Source organism: Monodelphis domestica, chromosome X, assembly GCF_027887165.1.
Source record: "Monodelphis domestica isolate mMonDom1 chromosome X, mMonDom1.pri, whole genome shotgun sequence".
Classification (NCBI taxonomy): Eukaryota; Metazoa; Chordata; class Mammalia; order Didelphimorphia; family Didelphidae; genus Monodelphis; species Monodelphis domestica.
Window position 1 is genome coordinate 82375312 of NC_077235.1, and position 22656 is coordinate 82397967.

General features: G+C 48.2%; 1 protein-coding gene across 3 annotated transcripts; it reads right to left on the reverse strand.

Moving 5' to 3' along the window:
* Window positions 1-2059: 2059 nt before the first annotated feature.
* Window positions 2060-20496, reverse strand: PRPS1 (phosphoribosyl pyrophosphate synthetase 1). Of its 3 annotated transcripts, none has more exons than XM_001362704.4 (7): window positions 20144-20496; window positions 14557-14740; window positions 9443-9541; window positions 8791-8915; window positions 3888-4061; window positions 3293-3452; window positions 2060-2496 (listed from the first exon to the last, which is right to left on the reverse strand). In XM_001362704.4, the coding sequence occupies exons 1-7, from the start codon at window positions 20263-20265 to the stop codon at window positions 2404-2406; spliced, it is 957 nt and encodes a 318-aa protein (XP_001362741.1). In that variant the 5' UTR covers window positions 20266-20496; the 3' UTR covers window positions 2060-2403. The 3 variants fall into 3 exon arrangements, with proteins under 3 accessions (XP_001362741.1, XP_003342287.1, XP_007506755.1); XM_003342239.4 differs by having other exon boundaries at window positions 14539-14740; window positions 20144-20467; XM_007506693.3 differs by having other exon boundaries at window positions 14536-14740; window positions 20144-20459.
* Between the last annotated feature and the right edge of the window lie 2160 nt (window positions 20497-22656).

The following is a 22656-nucleotide window of genomic DNA, read 5'->3' on the forward strand; positions in this document are numbered from 1 at the left end:
CTTGGGGGCTGCCTGTAGCTCCAAATTCCATTATACAACCTTGATTTCAAATGACGTAACCACATTCATTTTGCTTTTTGAACTTATGGACAGGGTGTGTGTGGAATGAGGCATACGGGGCTGGCCGATAAGCTGGACTGTGTTTACTCGTGACAGGAAAGGGACCCAAAGACAGAATGAAAGACTCGAGCCTTGCAAAGAGCAAGCCCTTCACACTGGGTGTAAAGATCAGGGCCCGAACCGTTATTTGGAAGGCCCCAGTGAATTGGCCTGATGCGTGGCATCAATAGCCAAGCAAACCTTTGGGATTCCATTTTGCAAGTTTGCCTTCCCACATTGGCTGCGGTTAAAATCAACTCTTTCCCTCCACGGTCCCTCCCAGGACGGAGAAATGGGAATTTTGGCCATCTGCTCAAAACCATGTTGGTTCCAGTGCCTTGAGAACTCCATACAGAGACTCAAAATGTGATTTCTTCATGTGCGATCTTCCCAGTTACGCAGCTCACTCCCCTCCTTGACTTAGGAGAGGCAGAGTGAGCCATTCGTCTAACGGTCAGCTTGACTAAGTTGGCTGATCCGCTGGGGTCAAAGATCTCAGCATCCTTGAGGCCTGGTCTTGCTCCTGACCTTTTAGGCTCCTCTCCCCTGGCCGAGCCTCTGAGAACTCGGGGCCAGAGACCGACTGAGTATATGTATACACGTGGAGACAAAGGAGAAGGAGATGGCTGCCCACTCTAGTGTCCTTGCCAAGAACACTCCATAGACGCTATTAGTGTGCTATGGTCCATGGGTCATGGAAGAGTTGCCCATGACTAAATGACTAAACAACCTACGTGAAGTAATGAACCAAAACTGTTTTCAAAGTAGGTTGAATTCCTTCACTGAAACCTTGTGGTTGAGTAGGAATGCCGACATCAGTCACTTTGGTTCGATGCTGGCTAATGGCTTGGCAGCAAAGTACCAGGAAACTCTGGCTGGAACATCAAAGAATCTGACCAACCCTTCTGCTGGAGATGAATGCCAACATAGGGCACTCACCGCAGACTGGCTCTTTCTAGAGTTCTTCCTAGAAATCTCTCCTTTAATAGTCACATCTGTTTACTAGCACCCAAGAAGACTCAAGAACTCTTATAATTCAATAAAGGCACCAGGGCCGGAAGCTCATGAGGTCTGATGAACCTTGACGTCCACCATTCAATAGTTAGAGTTCTCTCAAAGTTATCTCCTGAGAAAAGCCCATTTGGATCTCTAAGCACACCGAGGCCTCCAAGATGCTTCTTCCCATGTTCCCGGAGCTAATGCCTATTGTCAATAGGACACGAGGCCTTGGAGTTGTCAGAGATGCCCATGAACTCAGGGAGCCTTAGACTGGTGCCATTTTTACTCTCTTCAGTGGTGCCACCCATGGACAAAGAGAAGTATTGAACTATGGAGGAAATCTATTCCAGTGGAGGCCTAAATTATTCCCCCCTCCTCCAATCCATTTAGATTTGGAGACGAGAAGAGTGAAGAAACCCCAAAAGATGCTCCCAAACAAGATGTTAACTACTGCACAGGAGGGATGAAAAATGTACCTGGCGCTTAGACTTGAATGTGGAATTTCTGCGGAAGAGTGCAAATGCTTCTGAATGCAACCAAAGCCAAGACTATCTTGATCTGTATGTCTTGGTGGTTCAGGAGATGATCCAGCCAAAGGAAAAGCCCCAAGGGCAAAAGGGACTCCATCACTGAACTTGGAATTTGGAGCTACAACAGAATCCACTCTGCAACTTGTGTGGCCTCTCTCGTGGCCAAAAGTGAGCCTCAAAGAGCCCTTCAGGCATGTCATCCTTGTACCAAACACCAGGTGCCCCTCTCTCTGCCCACCCCCCTTTGACTTCTGCCTTGGCGCACTGTCAATGTGTGGTGAAGTCCCCAAGGGCAGAGACAGGTTTCTGCCTTCTCCATGTTCCCAGGGGAGTGCCCAGCACTTGGCAGGGTGCTCAAACACTGGCTCAGGGGCCAGGAATGCCACCACCAGGGGAGTGTGGGGACTGGCTATAGCCCGACACTAGCACGGTTTAACTTTGCAGACTTTTATTTTAACACACAATCTAACCAACCAGAATGGCCGAAATGTGCATGCAGAGTGGCACATCTATCCCTTCCCTCCCCGTTCCTCACCCTCCCAACCACACTTCTAGGATGGATACATCAGGCCTGCTCTCCACAGAGTTAGAGTAAAGCTGAAAGGCTCATTTAGAGAGTAATTAAAGAAAACGGAGCCCCTGGAAACTGGATGTGAGCAAAAAAAAGACCCCAGAGAGCAGGCCAGACTAGCAGAGATATCTACTGAACTTCGGGAATATAACAAATAACGGTGGCGGAGCAAAGAAATGCCTCCCAAAGGAAAAGCAGCCTCAGTTATAAAGGAACATGGCTGAACAGGTAGGAGACCGACTCGCCATTGTGAGTTCTCCGGATGGCCTCAGCCAGGATCATAGAGATGTCAATCACCTGGAGGGGAGAAGAGAGAAAAGAAGAGGTCTGTGCCAGGAGCCTCGGTCAAGGAAGCCCCTTCTGGGTCCCCCTTCGCTTCCTGGTGAGCTAGGCGACTTGGCCAGACTCTTATTCTCCTCCAATCCTGAAGTCCCTCATGCTAATAAGGTCACAGGGGCTCTCCACCCTCTCTAACAAGTCCCTGATGTTCCCACCACTTGTGCCGAAATAGTTTTTGTTTCTACGGACGAATGAATCCCAGTAACCACTTCGAATTACCCAGTGCCTTGCTCTCCTGTACTTGGGGGATTCTGGGCAAAGACATCATCCATTTTAACTGGCTGGTTTGTCATAAGACCTTCCTTGAAAAGTCAGGCCTAGGGGCAGCTGGGTGGCTCGGTGGGTAGAGAGCCAAGCCTAGGGTCTTGGGTTCAAGTGTAGCCTCGGACACTTCCTAGTTATGGGACCCTGGACAAGTCACTTAACTCCCATTGCCTATCCTTTACCACTCTTCTGCCTTGGAACCAACATACAGTATCAATTCTAAGACTGAACGTAAGGGTTTAAAAAAAGAAAAAGAAAAGTCAGGCCTGGGGACAGCTAGGTGGCACAATGGAAAGAGTGCCAGGTCTGAAGTCAGGAGGACCTGGGTCTAAATCTGGCTTCAAGATATTTCCTAACAGTGTGCCCCTGGGCAAGTCACTTAACCTATCTTGGAACTGATACTTGGGCAGAAGATAAGGGGTAAAAAAAGGAAGAAAACCAGTCAGGCCTACGTATGGCCCCTCAAGATCTGCGACAAGACCCCCCTTACCTGTATTTTGGGGCAATGCTTCATCTTGTCTTCCTGAGGTATTGTGTTTGTGACAACAACCGCCTCGAAGCAGGCATGGTTAATTCGAGAAATGGCCGGGCCAGAAAATATTCCATGAGTGAGGATGGCATAGACTTTGGTGGCTCCAGCCGACAGGAGTCTAGCAAAAGACAGTACAGTAGTGAATGGGCCTAACTGCAAGGAGATGAAGGGTGGGCTGAAGGAAAGGCCTGGGGAAAATGGGGGGACAAAACCAAACCAACTTTATGGTGATCTTCTGTGGACAGAGCACAAGGCTGGACTGTCCACTACCATAATCTGGGGCTTGGGGTGCTGTGGACAGAAGTTTGGTAGGGGAAGAAGCCTGGGACAGTTCCCCATTACTGCTCCAAAGGACACGGCTATCAGAAGCTATGTCTGTTCCCAGATGCCCATTAAATGCTTTCGTACCAGACCGCAGGGATACTCCTTGACAGGCCCAAGACTTTGAAAGGCCTCACGACCATGTGGGTTTTCCCAATGGTTATCCTGAACAATAGATACCCAGTCCCTGTCCCCTGACAAACACTGCTCCTTTCCCACACCATCTACTCACTTATCTGCTGCGTGGCAGATAGTACCACAAGTATCAGCCATATCATCCACTAGAATGGCTACTCGGTCCTTGACGTCTCCGACTAGCACCATTCGGTCTACTTCATTCGCTTTCTTACGCTCTTTGTGAATCAGGGCAAAGTCAACATTCAATCGGTCTGCAATTGAAGTCACTCTGCAGGAACATGGGGTAAGGCAGTTTACAAATGAGCAATAGTTCCATAGGGAATCAAGTGGGGGGGGATGCAGTGGAAGTTTGAATCTTTGAATTGTGGGATGGGGAAGGTTTAGGCTCTATCACCCAAATGGAATGGATCTCCTAATTTAAATTCTATGACCAATCTTTCCAGTCTAAGTACACAGACTATGCCAATGAAAGTGACAACAGGAAACTGAGAAAAACCTGTGAAGAGATATGACTAAGAGCCATTCCCCAATAGAGAAATAGTCAAAGGAAAGGTTTCAAAAGAAGAAACACAAACTCGAGCAAGCACTGCAAATTACTAATTAAATGCAAACTTAAACAACTTTGAGGTTTCACCTCATATTCATCACATTGGCAAAGACAACAAAAGGTGGAAATACTCAAAGCTGGAGGGGTCGTGGGAAGACAGGCACACTCATACATTGTGGGTTGAGCTGAGAACTGGTCCAACCATTCTGGAAAACAATTTGCAATTATTCAAGAAAAAAAAGCACTAACCTGCTCATACCTTCTGACCCCTGAGAGATCCCACTGCTGCTGGGAACAGACCCCCTTAAAAAAAGAGGTCAAAGAAAGTGGTCCCACATATCCAAAATATTCATGGCATTCCTTGTGGCAAAAAACATACATGTACATAGGTGGCAACAACAAAAAAACAGAGTTGGGGCCATCAGCTGGCTGAATTGCTGTACAGGACCGTAATGGACAATGTCAATGCTATAAGAAAGTACCAATGGGAGGACTTCAGAGAAACATGGGGAAATCTATCGGAAGCAATAATGTAACTGAAAAGGACCAAACATTCTTCATTGTAATCACTACTCTTGGCCCTTGGAGGAGCCGCTGAGGAAGAGGAAAGCTAAGGCTAAAGGATACCATAGGTTAACTTTCTGTGTTACATGGGAACTGGGCAGATGGGGTGTGAAAGGGGTGCATATATGTATATATCAGAGAGCGAGACAGAGCAGAGGGAGAAATGACTCTAAGGCGTCTGTGAACAGAGTGAATGACCACAGTGATTCCCTTCTCAGCCTGACGGCGGGCAATACTGAGTCTACTCGGACATTCACAACATCCCGACTACTGTCAGCAAAGAGTCTACGTACCTGGACATCACTTTGTTTTTAAGCTAGTTAGAAAGTGACAGTGGCTTCAATGTAAGAGTTTTCTTTATTGGTGTGCTGGCAGGGAACAGATACCACATTTCTCTAAATGAAAGGGAGCTTTCTGTTTTGAGTCACTGCCATAAGGGAACACACCAAGAATTTCAGAGGGGAAAGGGAGGTGGGCAGTCTGGCCGGTTCCACTGGCCCATTAAAGACGTCACCAACACAAGACCCTGAAGGCTTTTTGAACACCAGATATACGTGGTCTTAAGTTAAGGCTTGTATGGACCACGTAATGCATGTACTCTCTCATTTGAGCCTCACAAGAGCCCAGGGAGGTAACAAAGGTAGCATTCCCATTTTATAGATGAGGAAGCTGAGGTTCTGGGACGGGAAAGGTTTTGTCTATAGTTACACAACTAATGTCCAAAGCAAGATGTGAATATTGTGTAGTTGGAATTTTGTACCCCAGGACTAAGTTTCCCAGAATTCCTTGAATTGCGTCCCCACTTTGCACCCTTAGGTAAATAAGTTTGTAGTTTGTAATATAAGTTTGCTAGAACCCTGCCTTTTTTGCTCTCTTCCTTCTTTTTGCTGGGTGGCAACTCCTCTTTACTAAGGCTATTCTTTCTTGTTTCAAAAGTTATTATTGATAAATCTTATAAATATAATACTTGGAGTATTTGGATACTGATATTTAAGCTTACAACATCCAGGAATTTGTAAGCTCCAAAACCCAGCTCGCTTTCCTCTAAGTCACATATTGCTAACGCTTGTGTGGAATCACTGGAGTCATTTTCACATGGGTTAGCAATGCCTCCTGGGCTAACACATCACCCATATTCAGTGGTAAATTCAGCTGTGGTCCAGAAACACGTAAAGAATGCCTGTAGTCAGGAGGCAAAGCACTTCCCCTATCAGAGACTCAGTTTCCTCATTTGTAAAATAAGGAGAACAAAAGCACTTTGCAGGTTTGGGTTTCACCACAGCCCCATGAGGTAAGTAGTGTAAGTTGAATAATGCACATTACTGACCCAGAACGTGGCATGAGGCACATAAGCACAACCATCATGTGCTTGGAGACTGCTTGGCTAGCCTAGTGCCAATCCCTCTTCTAGGTGTGCATGCTTTAGTGTGATGGTTGCTCTGGAATAAGGCATGTCTGCAGCCACTGAACAGAGAAACTAGCTGGTCTACAAACGGCTCACAGGATTCTACAGAGCTCCAGTGGGAAAGGACCTTGGCAAGACATCTAGTCCAAGCCCCGTATTTAACAGACGGGCAAACTGAGGCCAAAGGAGAAGAAGTAACTTGCCCACGGTCACATGCTGCTTTCTACCGCTACTGTGTGGAGAGTCATCAACCTCCTACCACTTTTAAGTCCGTCTGGACCAGAGGATTGTGTTGAGCACATTTGCCTGAGGCCACTGTGCCCACCCCTGGGCTTTGAGCAAGCCTTTAGCTGAGGGCCCCAAAGCTCAGACACGCGGTGACCAGCCAAGTGTAGAGATCTCCACAAACATGCCTACGTGTGGCAACATTTAAAGCCCTTCTCAGGCAGGCTCCGGCCTACCCTTCCTTCTGGGCTCACTGCACATTATTTCCTTTCCAAGCCAACTTGTCCAGCTGCTGCTCCGCAGCCTGGCCACTCCATCGCTCGCCTCCATGCCTTTGGCATGTGGGACATACTCTCTGCTCCAGGCCCCTGGCTTCCTTCAGGGCCCAGCTCGGCGGGGCAGAGGAAGCCGTCAGTGGGGCTCATGGCTTCGCCGGTTCTGTCTGCTCAAACCACCTCGTGCCCAACTCCTCCAGCTGGGCGAACGCTGCAGCTCCCAGTAGGAGAAGGTGGGGAAGGACTCGTCGACGTTTTGGGGTTTGGTCTGGCATCCCCAGTGCTTGTCTCACACGATGGATTGCAATTGCTTAAGAGACACTTGTGGAATGAATGAGATGGGCGAGGAGAGGGAGAGGGAGAGGGAGAGGGAGAGGGAGAGGGAGAGGGAGAGGGAGAGGAGAGGACTCTGCGGAGCAGCCAGCCATGCGGGTTCATCTGGAGACAGAGACCCTGCCCAAGGCACTTGCTTTGTAAAGGCAGGGCCAGTTCCCTGCCAGCGAACCTGAGATTAAGCAAACTGGCCAAAATGAATTTGATAGGCCGTACTGCAAATAAGGGATCCTGGGTGTGTCCACTCACACCATCTGAAGTTCTAATTAGGCAAAACAGGAGAACCGGGTCTAAGCCAACAGAATCCGAGTCACGTGATCTTCAGGGCACGGGGCTGGCACTTTGTGGGGCCTGCCTATCAATGCCCCGGGCACACTGCAGGCAGCCTGCAGTCAAACTGACCAAGGCAGAGATTCAGAGGCCAATTTCTAAGCGCATCACATCTTTTACTGGTTTCGAATCCAGCTTCCGATGATGTGTGACAGTGGGCAAGTCCTTTGTCCTGGCTTATGAGCCCTTCCAGCTCCATCTCTAGGGTCTTACTAGGCCCATACATATTTCAAACAGATTGGGGGTGGGGGAGTCAGTGCCGAATGAAACCGGAAGGGCTTTGAGGGACTCCTGAATGAACCTCATAGTCACCTGGGTTTCTCCATTAAGGATGTAAGTAACCCTTCGGAATGTGTTATTAATGAGTAATCCAGGGAGGAAGCGAAGGACTCCTACTCTGCATAGCTTTGGGGCTCTGGGAAAATTGACCTGAATGTTAGGCTCCTGGCTTGAAAACAATACCTCGACATGATTTCCTCCAGGCTCAATACTTGAATTCTAAGAATCAAAAATGTTCTGCGAGTCGGCAGCATCATAACGAGGTTTGGGGAAGTGAACCTGCCTGTCCTTGGCTCACACACAAGGCAACCGTGTTCGATTCAGTTCTTCCTGATCTGAAAAAACCAATCCCTGGCCAATGCCCCCAAAAGGGATCATGTGTTGCCTCGAGTTGGAGGAACAAGTGACTATGTGCCAGGCACTTGGCTAAAACACTTTATCGACATTGTCTCATTTGGTCCTCACAACCACCTAGGGACATGGAGGCTATTATGATCCTCATTTTCAGTTGAGGAAACTGAGGCAGAGGTTGTGACTTGCCCAGGGTCACACGACTAGTAAACATTTAGAGTTGGATTGGCATTCGGGTCTTCTGGAGTCCAAGTCTAGTACTCTATCCACTTGCTGGACTATCTAGCCATGGCTGGTGGCTCTAGCTCCCATCTTATTGGGATCCCTGCCTGAAAGAATTCTTGACTCTCCAAATATGCCTGAATAAAAGTCATGTGACACCACCCTGAAGGAGAGAGAAGTTCTAGGTGACACAGAGGAATCACTCGATTCTGGAGCTCTGATCTGACCTCAGATATCATTTAGCTGAGTGACCCTGGGCAAGTCACTTTTCTCTGGGCCTCAGGAAATGAAGGATGGGCCTCTACGGCCCCTTCTAGCTCTAGGCTCCTGTGACAAAAGATAAGGCAAGTCATCTTCAAGTCCTGAAAAGCCATCACTTAGATTAGCTCCCTGTAATGACCTGTGCACATGGCAGCAGTGGCCACCAGTGTCCAAATGGCTACGGTGGGCAGAATGGGAGTCCTACCTCTTAGCTCCCCCAGCATCAGGGGATACAATACAGCAGGTCTTCCAGTCGGCAATGTTCTCCCGGATCCACTTCAGGACAGCTGGTTCTGCATATAAGTTATCCACTGGGATATCAAAGAACCCCTAAGGAAAGGAACTCTGTTAATCTCTTGGCTTCCCTCTGGGCTCCCAGCATTTTTTAAGTCCTTACTTTTTGTCTTATAGATACTGAGTATAGGTTCGAAAGCAGAAGAGCAGGGAGGACTAGGCAATGGAGATTAATGACTTGCCCAGGGTCACACCACTAAGAAGTGTCTGAGGCCAGATTGGAACCCAGGACCTCCAGGCTCCAGACCTGGCTCTCAATCACTGAGCCACCTAGCTGCCCCCAGCTCCCAGCATTTGTAAACAATAAGAGCTGAAGCCCCCCTCCCAGAACACCTGGTGAGGCAGGCACTGTGTTCCCCCAAACTTTCACCTGGAGAAACAGGGGCATTCAAAGTGAATTCAATTCCTTTGCCCTTTTCACTTCTCCCATCTCTCTAAACATGGGGTCTCCTGTTCCTCAGAAGCATTCTATGCTTCCTTCTCCTCACTGGATGGATTCGTTAGCAGCAAGCCTTCGTGGGCCCCGCTGACAGCAAGTCCCATGACTCCCTTCTCTTTTATACCTGAATCTGGGAAGCATGGAGGTCCATGGTGATGATATGATCAGCTCCTGCTACAGACAGCATATTCGCCACAAGCTTGGCAGAGATCGGGGCCCGGCTCTACATGGGAGACAGTAAGTATCAGTGGCAGGGCGTTCGAAGCTATGAATGAAGTGGCAACATGGGCGTACTCCCTGCCTCGGTGGAAGAGGTTCTCCTGTCTCTCTGTCACGACACAAACCTCTGAAGAAACCACAAGGTTTTCACAACTTCTCCATCTACACGGTCATCACTTGTTTGCCAAACAAAAGCAACCCACATAGACATGCGCGCGCACACACGCGTGCACACACACACACACACACACACACACACACTCGCACACACGTCCACAAGCGACAATACCCTAAAGTTCAGGAGCTGCCAGATAGAATTGTGAACTTTACAGAACCCAAAGAGCCAATGAAGACTTAGCCCAATGGCCTGGGAATGCCTCCTCTCAATAGAGATGCTCCCTACAAACATTCAAGAACAGAAGCATGGTGAGTGCCGTCAGTACCGAGCTGCAGAGCAGACCAGATCCCGTGCCCATCTTGCAGACAGGGCTCCGCAGAAAGCCGCCTTTGGGCTCTCTCACTGTCACAGGTTGTCCAGCTTTCACGAAAGCTGGCTATGTCAGCAGCCCATCATTTCCCCAATGACATTCTGCCTTCTTCTGGGCAATTAGTCATTTTTAATGTGGTATAGGGAAGAGAGGGCTTGGCAAGAGCGCGAGCTGAGCAAGTCATCTCAAGGGCACCCAAGAATGAAAACGGAAGGACCCTTCGCACCCCTCCAAAGCTGAAAACTGGAAAAGCCCAGAAAGAGGACTACAGCCCGCTGTTCTCGCCATCACGGGCAAGGGCACCAGCACTGCAGCGTTCCCAACGTACTTAAGGAGGAGAGCGAAATTGGCACTAAAGAGAAGGAAGCCAGGGAAAGTAGCCATTTGGGACCAAATGTACAATTGCGAGGCTATTGAGGGAATTATAGACAGGGTAGGTGAAAGGAGAGAAAGAAAACCAATTCCAACTCATGAATAGGCAAAAACCAAGCACAAGACGGCTCTCTCCCTCCCTATACAAAATCTTTGGCAATTATCAATACCCAAATTGAAGGCATCTTGGGTGAAGAAGTCAGGGGGGAAAAGCAGGCTTCCACGAGCACCAGTCAACAACGGGCTGCGTCTTTACCGTTCTGTAACCGCCTCATGGATGGAGAGAACGTAAGCCCCAGGGGTGCCAACTGCTCCAAATTCTCAGCATTATTCTGGGTATGGCAGAACGTCACTTTAAATCCCCCTTCCCCAGAAGGCGTCTCCCGCAATCATTCAGGATTCCTCGGGAGCTCTGGTGACAGGAGCACGGAGCCCGCCGAGTGGAAGACAATGGATTCCTCCCTGTGGCCCTTCACGCGCTCCTACCATTTGCAGATGACATCTGTGCTGGTTGCAACCAAAGCCCTGGAGTACTTTGGTCTTTGGAAATGGTCAAACGTTTAGCCTGACCATCCACACAGGAAAGGCCAAGTGGACAAGGAACATCTACTGCCCCGAATATAGCATGCATTTGGATGAGAAACCCACAAGACCGTAGCTATTAGAGCTGGGCTGAGCGGGAGGAGGGGACTGGGTGGAACACTACACAAGCTCCCTCAATGATCCCAAGTCTGGACTCCTTTATTTGCCTCTGCTAAGAGCTTGCGAGCCAGCATTCCACTAAGCTTGGCTGCTTTTTGCCAGGTCTCCACTCTGGGGACAGACGTAAACAGGGATGACTCTGCTTCCTGATGGTCGCCATATAGGGAGCTGACAATCGGAGCTGGTGGTCTGAAGGCTCTGGGACTCTTCGGACCTTTTCTGCCACTATCACTACAGAAGATGGGCTGCGCTGGGCTGGCTGGACTGGAGCCACTTTGAGTTTTTCCCTTTGGTCAATTGGTGACCAGGTGGCCGGTCTACTGGCAAAGAGCGTTTTTCTGCAGTTAGCCAGGCCGGTCCTAGAACCTGCTAGAACTTCTACTTTGCTAGCATTGCACTCAAGAACCCAGGGAACACAGACCCTCAAACGGCACTTTCAGATTCTCTTCCAATCGCTGTCCTTGTTTCCCCTCAGTCATGACCAGGATTATCTCTTACCGTGACGGTCCATCACAGCTCGATGCTGTGCAAGAATGCAAGTCTAGCAGGTCTGTTCAAGCTGGAGAGCTTCCAGGAAGGGCCCACTGCTCCAAGACCAGCCACTGCTAAAGTGCCCAGCCTGGAGTCAGGAAAACTCCACTTCCTGAGTTCAGATCAGGCCTCAGACACTTCCTAGCTGTGTGAGCCTGGCAAAGTCACCTCCCCCTGTTTGCCTCATTTCTTCATCAGAAGAAAAAGGAAAACCTACTCCAGTATCTTTACCAAGAAAACTCCACAGGGAGCCCCAAAGAGTTGAACCCTGAACAACCACCAGACTACTAGGTTAGCTGCAGTTTATGCTGATGTATCACTCTGGAAAATCATCTACTAGGGATTAGGGCTGGCGAACCCCACCCAGACAATTTAGATCGATCCATGTAGGCATCTGAGCATGTGTCCACTTAAATGCTCTTTTCGGATATCTCCATGTAGTCGACAGGCTTCTTCTTACCCATCAAGCTCGTACACCATGTTTGGCTCTTTCCCCTCCGATGGTGGCCATTTGGGTGGCTCCTCCTTTCTGTCTTTGCTCTCATCAAACTAGAGCTGCTAAAAACATCTGGAAACAAATCACTTTGTTTGGGGCCATTCAAAGGGGAAGAAAGTTTGTCAGATCATTCAATACACACTCAGGGCTCACCTAAGTCTCAGCTCAGCACCAGACAGTGGCACCAGCAATGTGCAGAGCAATCAAGAATCCATTTTCCCGGAGCTGGGCCAAGGGAAGATTTTAGAGCCTAACCCACACTTTCTCTCATTTCCTTAGGGGCGACTGAGGCAATATACATATTAAGAAAGGACTCCGGAGGCCATCTTTTGTTCTGAAAGCCCAGTTACTTCCAGCTATATAGCTCCCTGCCCCCACGAGTCCGGATGCGGGCACCAAACAAAGAGAGCCAGTGTGACTGGGGGGACAGGGAGCCAGCCTCAGGCAGAAGGCTCAAGTCAAGCACTGGACACATCCATGCTGGAGTGGCTTCCCTAAGTCCCGGGGTGTGCCGGACCCAGAAAGTTCTCTCAGGCTGGCCCTCCATCTACTCAGTCCAGGACTCTGCCCTGGGGCTGAGCTGATGGATTGATTAGTGGGCAATCCACCTCAACCCTGGCCCCAGGGCATGCATCCTAGCGCTGGGGATTCTTCCATGCCCAACCTCTTGGGTCCTGTGGGGCTGAATTCCTCCAAAGGGCCCAGGCAGTCTGCAACAGGTGCTGGTCCCAGATAGTTTCCTCTTCTCCTCACTGGCTTCTGTGTGCTCCCTCCTTCAGATCATGCTCTCCACCCAGAGCTCTCCCTCCCGCCCCTCTTCTCTTCTCCCTCCAGATTGCTCCACCCGGTGGAGGTCTCACCAATTATCACCTCAGAGCTACTTATCCAGCCCTCACCTCTCTCTTAGCCCCAACTGTCACACCCTCCTCCCCCAATCAGATATAAAAGCCCTTCATGAGCCTCCCTGACCCTTTCCTTCATTTGGTCTGAGAATCAATATTGTGTACGGGTTCTAAGGCAGAGGAGCAGTAAGGGACTAAGCACTAGGATTTAGGTGACTTGCCCAGGGTCACCCAGCTAGGGAGCCAGACTGGAATCAGAAAGGCTTGGTGGTTAGGGTTAAGTGACTTACCCAGGATCGCACAGCTAGGGAGGGATTTGAACGAGTGAAAGCTAGGCAATTAGGGTTGAGTGATTTGCCCAGGGTCACACAACTGGGGAATGTCTGAGGCTAGATGTGAATTCAACACCTCCTGTCTCTAGGCCTGGCTCTCTATCCCAGGTTCCTTATATAATAGTGCCCTCCCTAGAAAGAGCATGAATCATGGGGCCATGGAAAAATAGTCTAAAGTAATTAATTAAATAAGTTAGAATTAAATAAAATTTCCAAAAAGCAAGGCCCTCCCAGCTCTACTATCCAGTGACACTGGCTTCCTTGCCGCCCCTCAAACCCCATCCCCCTGGCCCTGTACCTGTTTTGGCTGGAATTCTCTCCCCCGTCCTTCTTCCACCTCCTGACTTTAGTCACTGTGCCTTCCAAAGATGACCTGGGCTCCCTCCCGCATTAGCCCGGGGGTTCCTTGGAGAGCAGGGGCTGTGGCTGTCTCAACCTTTCTCTGTATCCTCAGTGACTAGTATGGTGCCCGACTCTCTTAGGGACCCCTGAAACCATCTCATGCCAGTACTGTCCAGGCAGCAAAGACCCAGGAGTACTTTACTACTTCCTTCTCTAGTGCATCAAGGTCCACAGAGATGAAGTGATTTGCCCAGGGTTGAAACAGCTAAGCTAGTAAGTGTACAAGGCTGGATTTGAACTCAGGTCTTCCTGACTCGAGGCTCAATGCTCTTTCCACTGAGCACACAGACAGTTGCAGAACGATTTGGACCTGGGAACTCCCCCCCTGGCACCCCCCTCCCGCGCTCCCCCTGGGAATTAGCAGGACATTACAGGCCCCAACCTGCCCCAAAGAGCTCACTAAGGCATGTGACGAAGCTGAAGCCCAGGCTGAGGAAGGAGTCTGAAGAACAGCCACCACGACCCGGAAATGGAGAAACATCCCAAAGATGAAATCAAGAGTCAGTCATTGCTAAGCTATGGAGCGTGTGGGGCCCCTAGTAGGCAATCAGGGATTCTGGGAAATCGATTTGAGGGCACCTTCCTGGCTAGCTACTTGGATTGGGAGGAAATCAAAGGCCTTCAATCTCAATAGTTTTTGGTCTGCATGGGGCCCAGACTTGGAATTCTACAGTGTAGGAAACTGGGGGCATTGAAAGGAGGGCTAATGACTTACCCAGGGTCACCCAGCCAGGGAACCCAGGTATTCCTGTCCGGGGCCAACCTAAAATGGATGGTCTCACTTAGGGCAAGGCTAACTTTCGCGGGTAGGGGAAAAAACAAAAAGAAAATACCACATTGGAGTCTGCTCCTACTTTGTCCTTTTTGTCCTGGCGGGCATAAGGAAAGCAAGGGATGACTGCTGTTACTCGGCTTGCAGAGGCGATCTTGCAGGCATTGATCATGATGAGAAGCTCCATCAGGTTGTCATTAATTTCACCACAGCCGCTCTGGACGATGTAGACATCCTCTCCGCGGACACTTTCACCGATTTCCACGCTAGAGAGGGAAGGGAGCATTGGGTGGACACAAGGTTACTTCTAGGTGCACTGAGGAGTTCAGAGCACTTTCAGGAAGGCCACATCACTCTTTAGGATGCTCCATCAATTCTTCGCCAAGGATCAGAGCAATCGCCTGTCCCTCCTTCTGGTTATCCCTCTTCCCTCCCTCCTTCCTTCTCCCCCCCCCCCCCCCACTTCCATCTCAATAATTGGCAGGCGAATGACTATCAGGTTCAGCTGTTAGCACCTACGTCAAGTTTCATGAAGAAATATCGACAAGAAATGTGGTTTGCTGCATCAGCTAAACACTGGCTTCGAGGCGCCCATTCCTGCAAAAGGGAGACAGTGCTGCCCCTCACATGGGGCAGCCACACTAACTACCTTCAACACCGCGAGAGGTTTCTCTAGGGCAGCCAGAGCACTGGATTTGGGTCCCAAGACCAAGGCCTGAAAATGGTGAGCCAGGATGCCCAGGGTCAGCACTACTGCTTAACATGGCCCTAGAAGCGCTAGCTGGAGCAATCAGAGAGGACAAGGAAATCGGAGGGCCTACAGTGGGCAGGGAGGACCAGACAATCGGCCCAAATCACCGTCTCTAGCAAGGCTGTGGGACGCAAAAGCGTGACTCTGATGTTCAGTAGCCAGGCGACCTGGGCAAATTCTTTAACTTGCTCTGTGATACACACGAGCTTTTTAGAATTTTGATTGGATAGATTTAGAATTCGTATGTACTACAGAGAATTAAAATGTATGGATTACAATTTATATGTATTCAAATGAAAACAATGGATAAGTTCATAATATAAGAAAAATAAAAATTATGGATAAGTTTATGATGTAGAATATAAATAAAAATTATATATAAGTTTGTGATATAGCATATAAATAAAAATTATATATAAGGTTATAATATAGAATATAAATAAATATAACACAATAGAAGTACACATATATATAATTTTATAACATATAATAGAAATGAAAGTATATATCATTTTATAACATAGACTATAAATAAAAATGATAAATAAGTTTATAGTATATAAGAAAAATACAAATTATGTGTAAGTTTATAATATAGAATATAAATAAATGATATACAATTTTATAATATATAATATAAATAAAAGTAGATATAGTTTTATATTAATATAAATTAAAATGATATATAATTTCATAATATATAATATAAAGGAAAATAATGTATAACTTCATAATATATAATATAAAGAAAGAGTATATACAATTTTAGAATATATAATATAAATCAAAGTATATAGTTGTATACTATACTATAAATAAATTTATATATGTTTATAATATATAAGAAAATTAAAATTATGGATAATTTTATTATACTATAAAATTATATGTAAGTTTATAATATTTAATATAAATAAATTATATGCAATTTTATAATATAAAAGTATATATAATTTTATAACATATACTATAAAGAAAAATGATATATAAGTTTGATATATAAGAAAAATAAAAAGTCTATCAGTTTATAATAGAGAATATAAATAAATGATATCCAATTTGATAATGTATAAACTTCTGTATGATCTTATACTATGTAATATAAACAAAAGGATGTATGATTTTATAATGTAATAAATGAAAAGCCATTAGTTTAGAATGGAAAGCCAGTCACAAAGCCGCAGCTTCTCTGGCGTGTTCGATGACCACATATTCATTCTCAACCCTGCTCGGTCTCCGTGTTCTTGGGCTGCCTGTGAACCTTCCAGCCAACGCAGAAGGCAATAAAACGTGCTCATGGACACACAAGGGGTGGAGATGGAAGCTTCCCAATTGGCACACAACTTCATCGGTGGGCAGTCAGTTGGGACTCTCTGATGCCCCCTTTCCGAATCCCTCCGCTGGCCCCTTGACCCCGGAACTAGATCATCTCCAGTTTCTTCCAGCTCTGAATCCCAGGCACCCTATCCAAAGGTTCAAAGCCTGCAGGCCAAGCAAACCAGGGGAAGCTGCCCCTGACGGCCGCATTTCCATTCCAATAAAAGCCAAGCAGGGGACCCAGGCAGTCCCTGGGGGGCCTGGAGTGGGACAGCTCCCCCAGCAGAGGGAACCCTGGTGTCCAGGAGTCCTTCCTAAGCCATGAAATGCTTCCATATTTGCCTGGCAAAAACAACTCGTTTGGATTCTTCCAGGAGAAGCCAGATGGAAGTGTTTGCGGGGCTGGGGGGGGGGGGGGGAGGGGGGAGGGAAGGAGGGAGGGAGCCAATTTGGATCCCAGAACTTGGGGAAACTTGTTTACCCAGGACTGCAAAACTGCAGTATCTTTGCAATGAGCCCCCCAAGGATACTTCAAGAAGAAAATGTGGCCTCCTCCCGGTTACTGGGGGGGGGGGGAGGGGGAGGCACTATTATTCAACAGCTTGAGCCGCTTCTTCTCCTATCAGGATGACAACGAACTTTATTTTTTAGTTCTTTTTATCACTTTTGAACTTTATCTATTACAAAGTACACATACTAACAAATTCCACCCACGTTTTCGGAAGTTATAAGGTCCCAATTGTCTAAATTGTCTCCCTCCCTTCCCATACTTGATTCTTTTTTGAACCCCTCACCTTCCGTCTTAGTATCAATATTGTGCATTGGCTCCAAGACAGAAGACTTGGCCAAGGTCGCCCAGCTGGGAAGGGCCTGAGGCCACACTGGAACCCAGGACCTCCCTTCTGCAGGCCTGGCTCTCCATCCACTGAGCCACCCGGCTGCCCCCAGTGATGTACTTAAACAAGAATAAGTACTGTGTGTTTCTAGCTAATCCTTTCAGCACGGGCTCCCTGCAATGGCCGGGATCCTTACCCAGCCCAGGAGGAGCTGCTGCTGCTGGCCCAGAGGGGATATTCTGCCCTGGGATCTTTCTCTCCCTCCAACCAAGTACCGTTCTGGCTCCCTAGCATGGGGACGCACCAGAAGAAGCGCACTTGCCCTTGCCCTTGCCCTGGCCCCAAGATCAGGTGCATTTTCAGACTGCGGAGGAAAGTGGTTCAGCCCAGCCGGGAGAATCCTTAGAAGGGCTGGAGCTCCCTCCAGGGCCCTTAAAGGACTGGGCAGGGAAGAGGTGGGGTTCCCTCATTGACCCAATTAAGTATTTACATGCCCCGCGGGGACATAGGATCCCAGTAGTTCAGACCCTTGGACTAGCCCTATTCAACACCCAGCCTTTTGTGCTGCCTTGGAGGAGAAAGTGATTTCCTAGAAGGTTGGGGGTGGGGGCGCACCGCACTGCCGGCACCTAGTTTAGGAACTAGGCACAGCTCTATTTGCATGTGGCCACAACTCTGGGCTTTTTAGGTTTGCCTTAATTATCAAAGTCCAAAGTTTCCGGGCTTATCTCTCAGGCTTTCCCGAGTTTAAATCCAACCTCAAATTCTCGTAGTAGGGCCTTGGGCAAGTCATTTAACTTCTGTTTGCTTTAGTGTATTTTTTTAAACCTTTACATTTTGCCTTAGAATCAACACTATGTATCGATTCCAAGGCCGAAGGGTGGTAAGGGCTGGGCAAGAATGGGGGATGGGGAAAATGTCATTAGGCACCGAGGAGAAGGGGAGGGGAGCAGCTCTGCCTTTCTGGGGGGGGGGGGGAAGGGGAGGGTGGCCACATGCCCACAGAGAGTGCTCTGCATGCCATCTTTGGCACCCATTCCATAGGTTTGCCATTACTCTGGGCTAGGCAATGGGGGTTAAGTGACTTTCCCAGAGTCACAGAGCTGGGAAGTGTCTAAGGGCACATTTGAACCCAGGTCCTCCCTTCTCTAGGCCTGGCTCTCTATCCACTGAGCTACCCTGCTTTAGTTTTCTCAACTGTAAATAATTCTAGCACCTACTTCCCAGAGTGGTTGTGAGGGATGGCATTTATAGGCACAGGGTGGCACAGTGGTTAAGCACTATAGAAATAGTTATGCCCTTCCCTACCCAGGGTTTGTGTTAGCATTTCCCCTACAGCTCACTATATTTTATCATCACCAATTCCTGAAAGATGCTGAATGCTGGAATTCCTATAGCTAGAGGAGGAGCCCCAAACTTAAGGCCCTTTGGTTAGAGCTGGTAAGTAGCCATTGAGCACCCCATTACCCAGCTCCTTGGACTGGGGGGGTCACTATTAAAAATCTAGAATCCTAAATTCTAACCTGTTTTCTGTCTCTCACAATACAATGCAAGCTTCCTGAGGGTAGGAATTGCTTTATTTTCGTCTTGTATCCCCGGGGTCTAGCTCGGGGACTAATTGACTAATTGCTTCAGAGAACAGGGACAAAGGACTGGAGTGCTAGTTAAAAGAATTATAATAACAATAATAATAATTAACAATAATAGCAGACATTTTAACGGGGTACCATAACGTTTGCAAAACATTTCCCGAGCATTATCTCATTTTGTCCACACAACAACCACCACCCTATGAATGCTATTGTTATCCCCATTTTCCAGATGAGGAAGCCATAATAAACAGTGTGGAGTGAGTCAGGAAAATCTAGATTCAAACCAGGCCTCTACCTTTTACTGTTCCTAAATCTGGAGCTAGCAGGAAGAGACCTCAAGGCTTTCTAAGCCCAAATTCCATATTTCATAAGGAAAGAAACTGAGGCGCAAACATAGGTGCAAGAGAGGGGATTTGAACCCAGGTCCCTTCCACCCCAAAGCCATCGAGTGCTCTTTTTATAACACCACAAAGCTTCCCATTGTGACTCTGGCTAAAGCTTTTAGTGCCCTCTGAAATTCTCCCCAAATTGCTCCCTAAGCCAATCTGCACGGAGACGGGGATACAATTAAAAAAATCGGAGGATCGGTCTCTAGCCCTGTCTTATTGGCGACGAGGCTGAGGCACTGGGGAGGTCAAGTGACTTAGCTACGGTCACACAGCTACCGAGTTGACTGAGCTGGGATTTGAACCCAGGGCTCTAACTACTAAATCACATGCTGTTTTAAGCCGATGGCCCGGTCCGCAGAGGGGTTACCACACCCCGGGCTAGCTCGCGACATTGGCCTTGGTTTTGGCCGGGGCCGCACCGCCCCCACCAGGGAGAAGGGGGCCGGAGCGGAGCGGGGTCCCACTCTTAATGCGTTTTTTTCGCCTGCTCGCGCCGCGAGCAGCGGCCCCAGCCACGAGGTGGAAAATGCGAGTACCGTCCCAACACACCCCGCCCCCACCTCCACCCCAGTCCCCGTCGCCCCCCGATCTCTCTCGGAAGCCCCCCAGGGCCACGGAGCGCGCCCAGATCCAGACGTTGCCCCAGAACCTCAGTCTACTGGTAGCCCAACCGCCAGCGCATGCGCGCGCGCGAGAAACCAACGGACCCGCCGGCCGAGTGGCCGGCTCCCGGCCAAAAGCCCTGACCCCCCGCCCCCACCTCCGGCCTGACCGCGGTGCTCACCAAGTCTCCTGGTTACTGAATTTCTTGGTGACCACCTTGCCCAGCTCCAGGCCCAGACGATCGGTGATCTTCTGGGACAGGTCCTGGTGGGAGCTGCCGCTGAAAATCTTGATGTTCGGCATCTTCCTCCGGCGGTCCTCGGCAACCACTGGGGCGGGAGAGCGGCGGCGGGGACGAGGCCGGGTCCGGTACCGGCGAGGTGAGGCTGAGGGTAGGTGACTCGGCAGGAAGAGCGTACTCAATAAGACGCCTCGGCCATCTTGCCTTCCCGCCAGGCGCGCGCGTTCTTATATTGTCTGCCGGCTTGTGGGGCGGAGCCCTAACTGTGCGTTCAGCCCACGCCTTCGTCTATTGGCCGGGAGGTAGTTAGGGGCGTTACCCTAACAACAGCCCCGCCCCTTCGCCGGTTGCTTTGTCTCGGATTGGCTGAAGCTCGGGGAGGGGGTGGGGAAGGCCGGACGCCGGCTCCCCAGCGCCTGAGTGAGGCTAGGGCCAAGTTGGCAGGTGAATCGGCTGCATGCGAGGGGTGGGGAGGACCGATGCGGCAATCTAGCAGCTAGCCGGGGCCGCTTGTGCTCTGCGCACCCTGAGATCCCCTTTTTCCCAGACCTTGCCCCCCCTACCCCCCGCCTAGTTTCCTTCAACGATCAGCCCCAAATCAAGGCATCAAAGCAGAAGCCACCTGTTTCTGCAGAGGCCACGAGACTTCGCGGGGGAGGGGGCGGGGAGCATTGGGGAAAATGCAGCCCTAGGTTGTGGCATTCGAGCAGAATGCAAAGCACTATGGGGACAAAATGCAACGCACTTAGCAAGGGAGCCCATTTCTCATGATAAGAGGGAATAGGTTCGTGGGAGGCAGCTAGGAGGCAAGTGGATGGAGTCCCAGGCTTGCAGTCTGGAAGACCGGAGTTCAAGTCCGACCTCAGATGCCTCTTAGTTGTGCGACCCTGGGCGAGTCACTTAGTCTGTCTGCTTCCACCTCAATTTACAAATGAGGAAACGGAGGCAAACACACCAGGATCACACAGCTAATAAGTGTCTGAGACCAGAATGGAACTCTGGGAGGGGAGTCTTCTAATTCCAAGCCCAGTGCTGGCTGGTCCTCAGGGAACAGAGATCTTGGGTATTTTTTGCTTGTACAAACCCTTTTTAATTTAATGTTATCAAAATTATTCATTTTACATTTCATAGTATTCTCTATCTCTTGCTTACTCTTAAATTCCTTTCCCACAGATCTGAAAGGTATACTATTCTATGTTCACCTAATGTATTTATATTTAAGTCATTTACCCATTTTGAATTTATCTTAGTATAGGGTATAAGATGTTTATCTAAACTTAATTTTCCTATATTGTTTTCCATTTTTTCCACAGCAGTTTTTGACAAATAGTGAGTTATTGTCCCAAAAGCTGGGACCTTTGGGCTTATCATAGACTGTCTTGCTGAGGTCATTTACCCCAAATCTATTCCACTGATCCTCCTTTCTGTCTCTTAGCCAGTATCATATCGTTTTGGTGGCCACTGCTTTATGGTATAGTTTGAGATCTGGAACTGCTAGGCCTCCTTCCTTCTCATTTTTTTCATTATTTGCCTGGATATCCTTGACCTTTTGTTCTTCCAAATGAACTTTGTTATAATTTTTTGTAATTCAGCAAAAAAGTTTCTTGGTAGGATGATAGGAATGGCACTGAATAAGGAAATTAATTTGGGTAGGATTGTCATTTTTATTAGGCTAGCTACACGTGAGCAATTAATATTTTTCCAGTTATTTAGATCTTGCTTTAATTGTGTGGAGAGTGTTTTGTAGTTGTGTTCATATAGTTCCTGTGTTTGTCTCAGCAGATGGATTCCTAAGTATTTTAGATTTTCTAGGATGATTTTGAATGGGATTTCTTTTTCTAGTTCTTGCTGCTGAGCTGTGTTGGAGATATATAGAAAAGCTGATGACTTATGTGGGGTTATTTTGTATCCTGAAACTTTGCTAAAGTTGTTGATTATTTCAATTCGCTTTTTGGTTGAATCTCTAGGATTCTTTAAGTAGACCATCATACCATCTGCAAAGAGTGACAGCTTGGTTTCCTCATTGCCAATTTTAATACCCTCAATTTCCTTTCCTTCTCTAATTGCTACTGCTAGTGTTTCTAGTTCAATGTCAAATAATAGAGGTGATAATGGGCATCCTTGTTTCACTCCTGATCTTATTGGGAATGCATCTAGTTTATCCCCATTGCAGATGATATTGGCTGATGGTTTTAGATATAGACTGTTTATTATTTTTAGGAATGACCCTTCTATTCCTATGCTTTCTAGTGTTTTTAATAGGAATGGGTGTTGTATTTTATCAAAGGCTTTTTCTGCATCTATTGAGATAATCATGTGGTTCTTGTTGGTTTGCTTGTTGATGTGGTCAATTATGTGGATAGTTTTCCTAATGTTGAACCAGCCCTGCATCCCTGGTATAAATCCTACTTGATCATGGTGGATGACCCTTCTGGTCACTTGCTGGAGTCTTT

Excerpts from the sequence above, each read along its gene's own strand:
- PRPS1 (XM_007506693.3), bottom strand. The coding sequence starts at position 20,265 with ATGCCGAACATCAAGATTTTCAGCGGCAGCTCCCACCAGGACCTGTCC. Across the intron at positions 9,542-14,535 it reads TAGGAGCAGACTCCAATGTG|AGCCGGGCCCCGATCTCTGC; the intron begins GTATTTTCTTTT and ends TCTCCCATGTAG. Across the intron at positions 8,916-9,442 it reads TCCATGCTTCCCAGATTCAG|GGGTTCTTTGATATCCCAGT; the intron begins GTATAAAAGAGA and ends TCCTTTCCTTAG.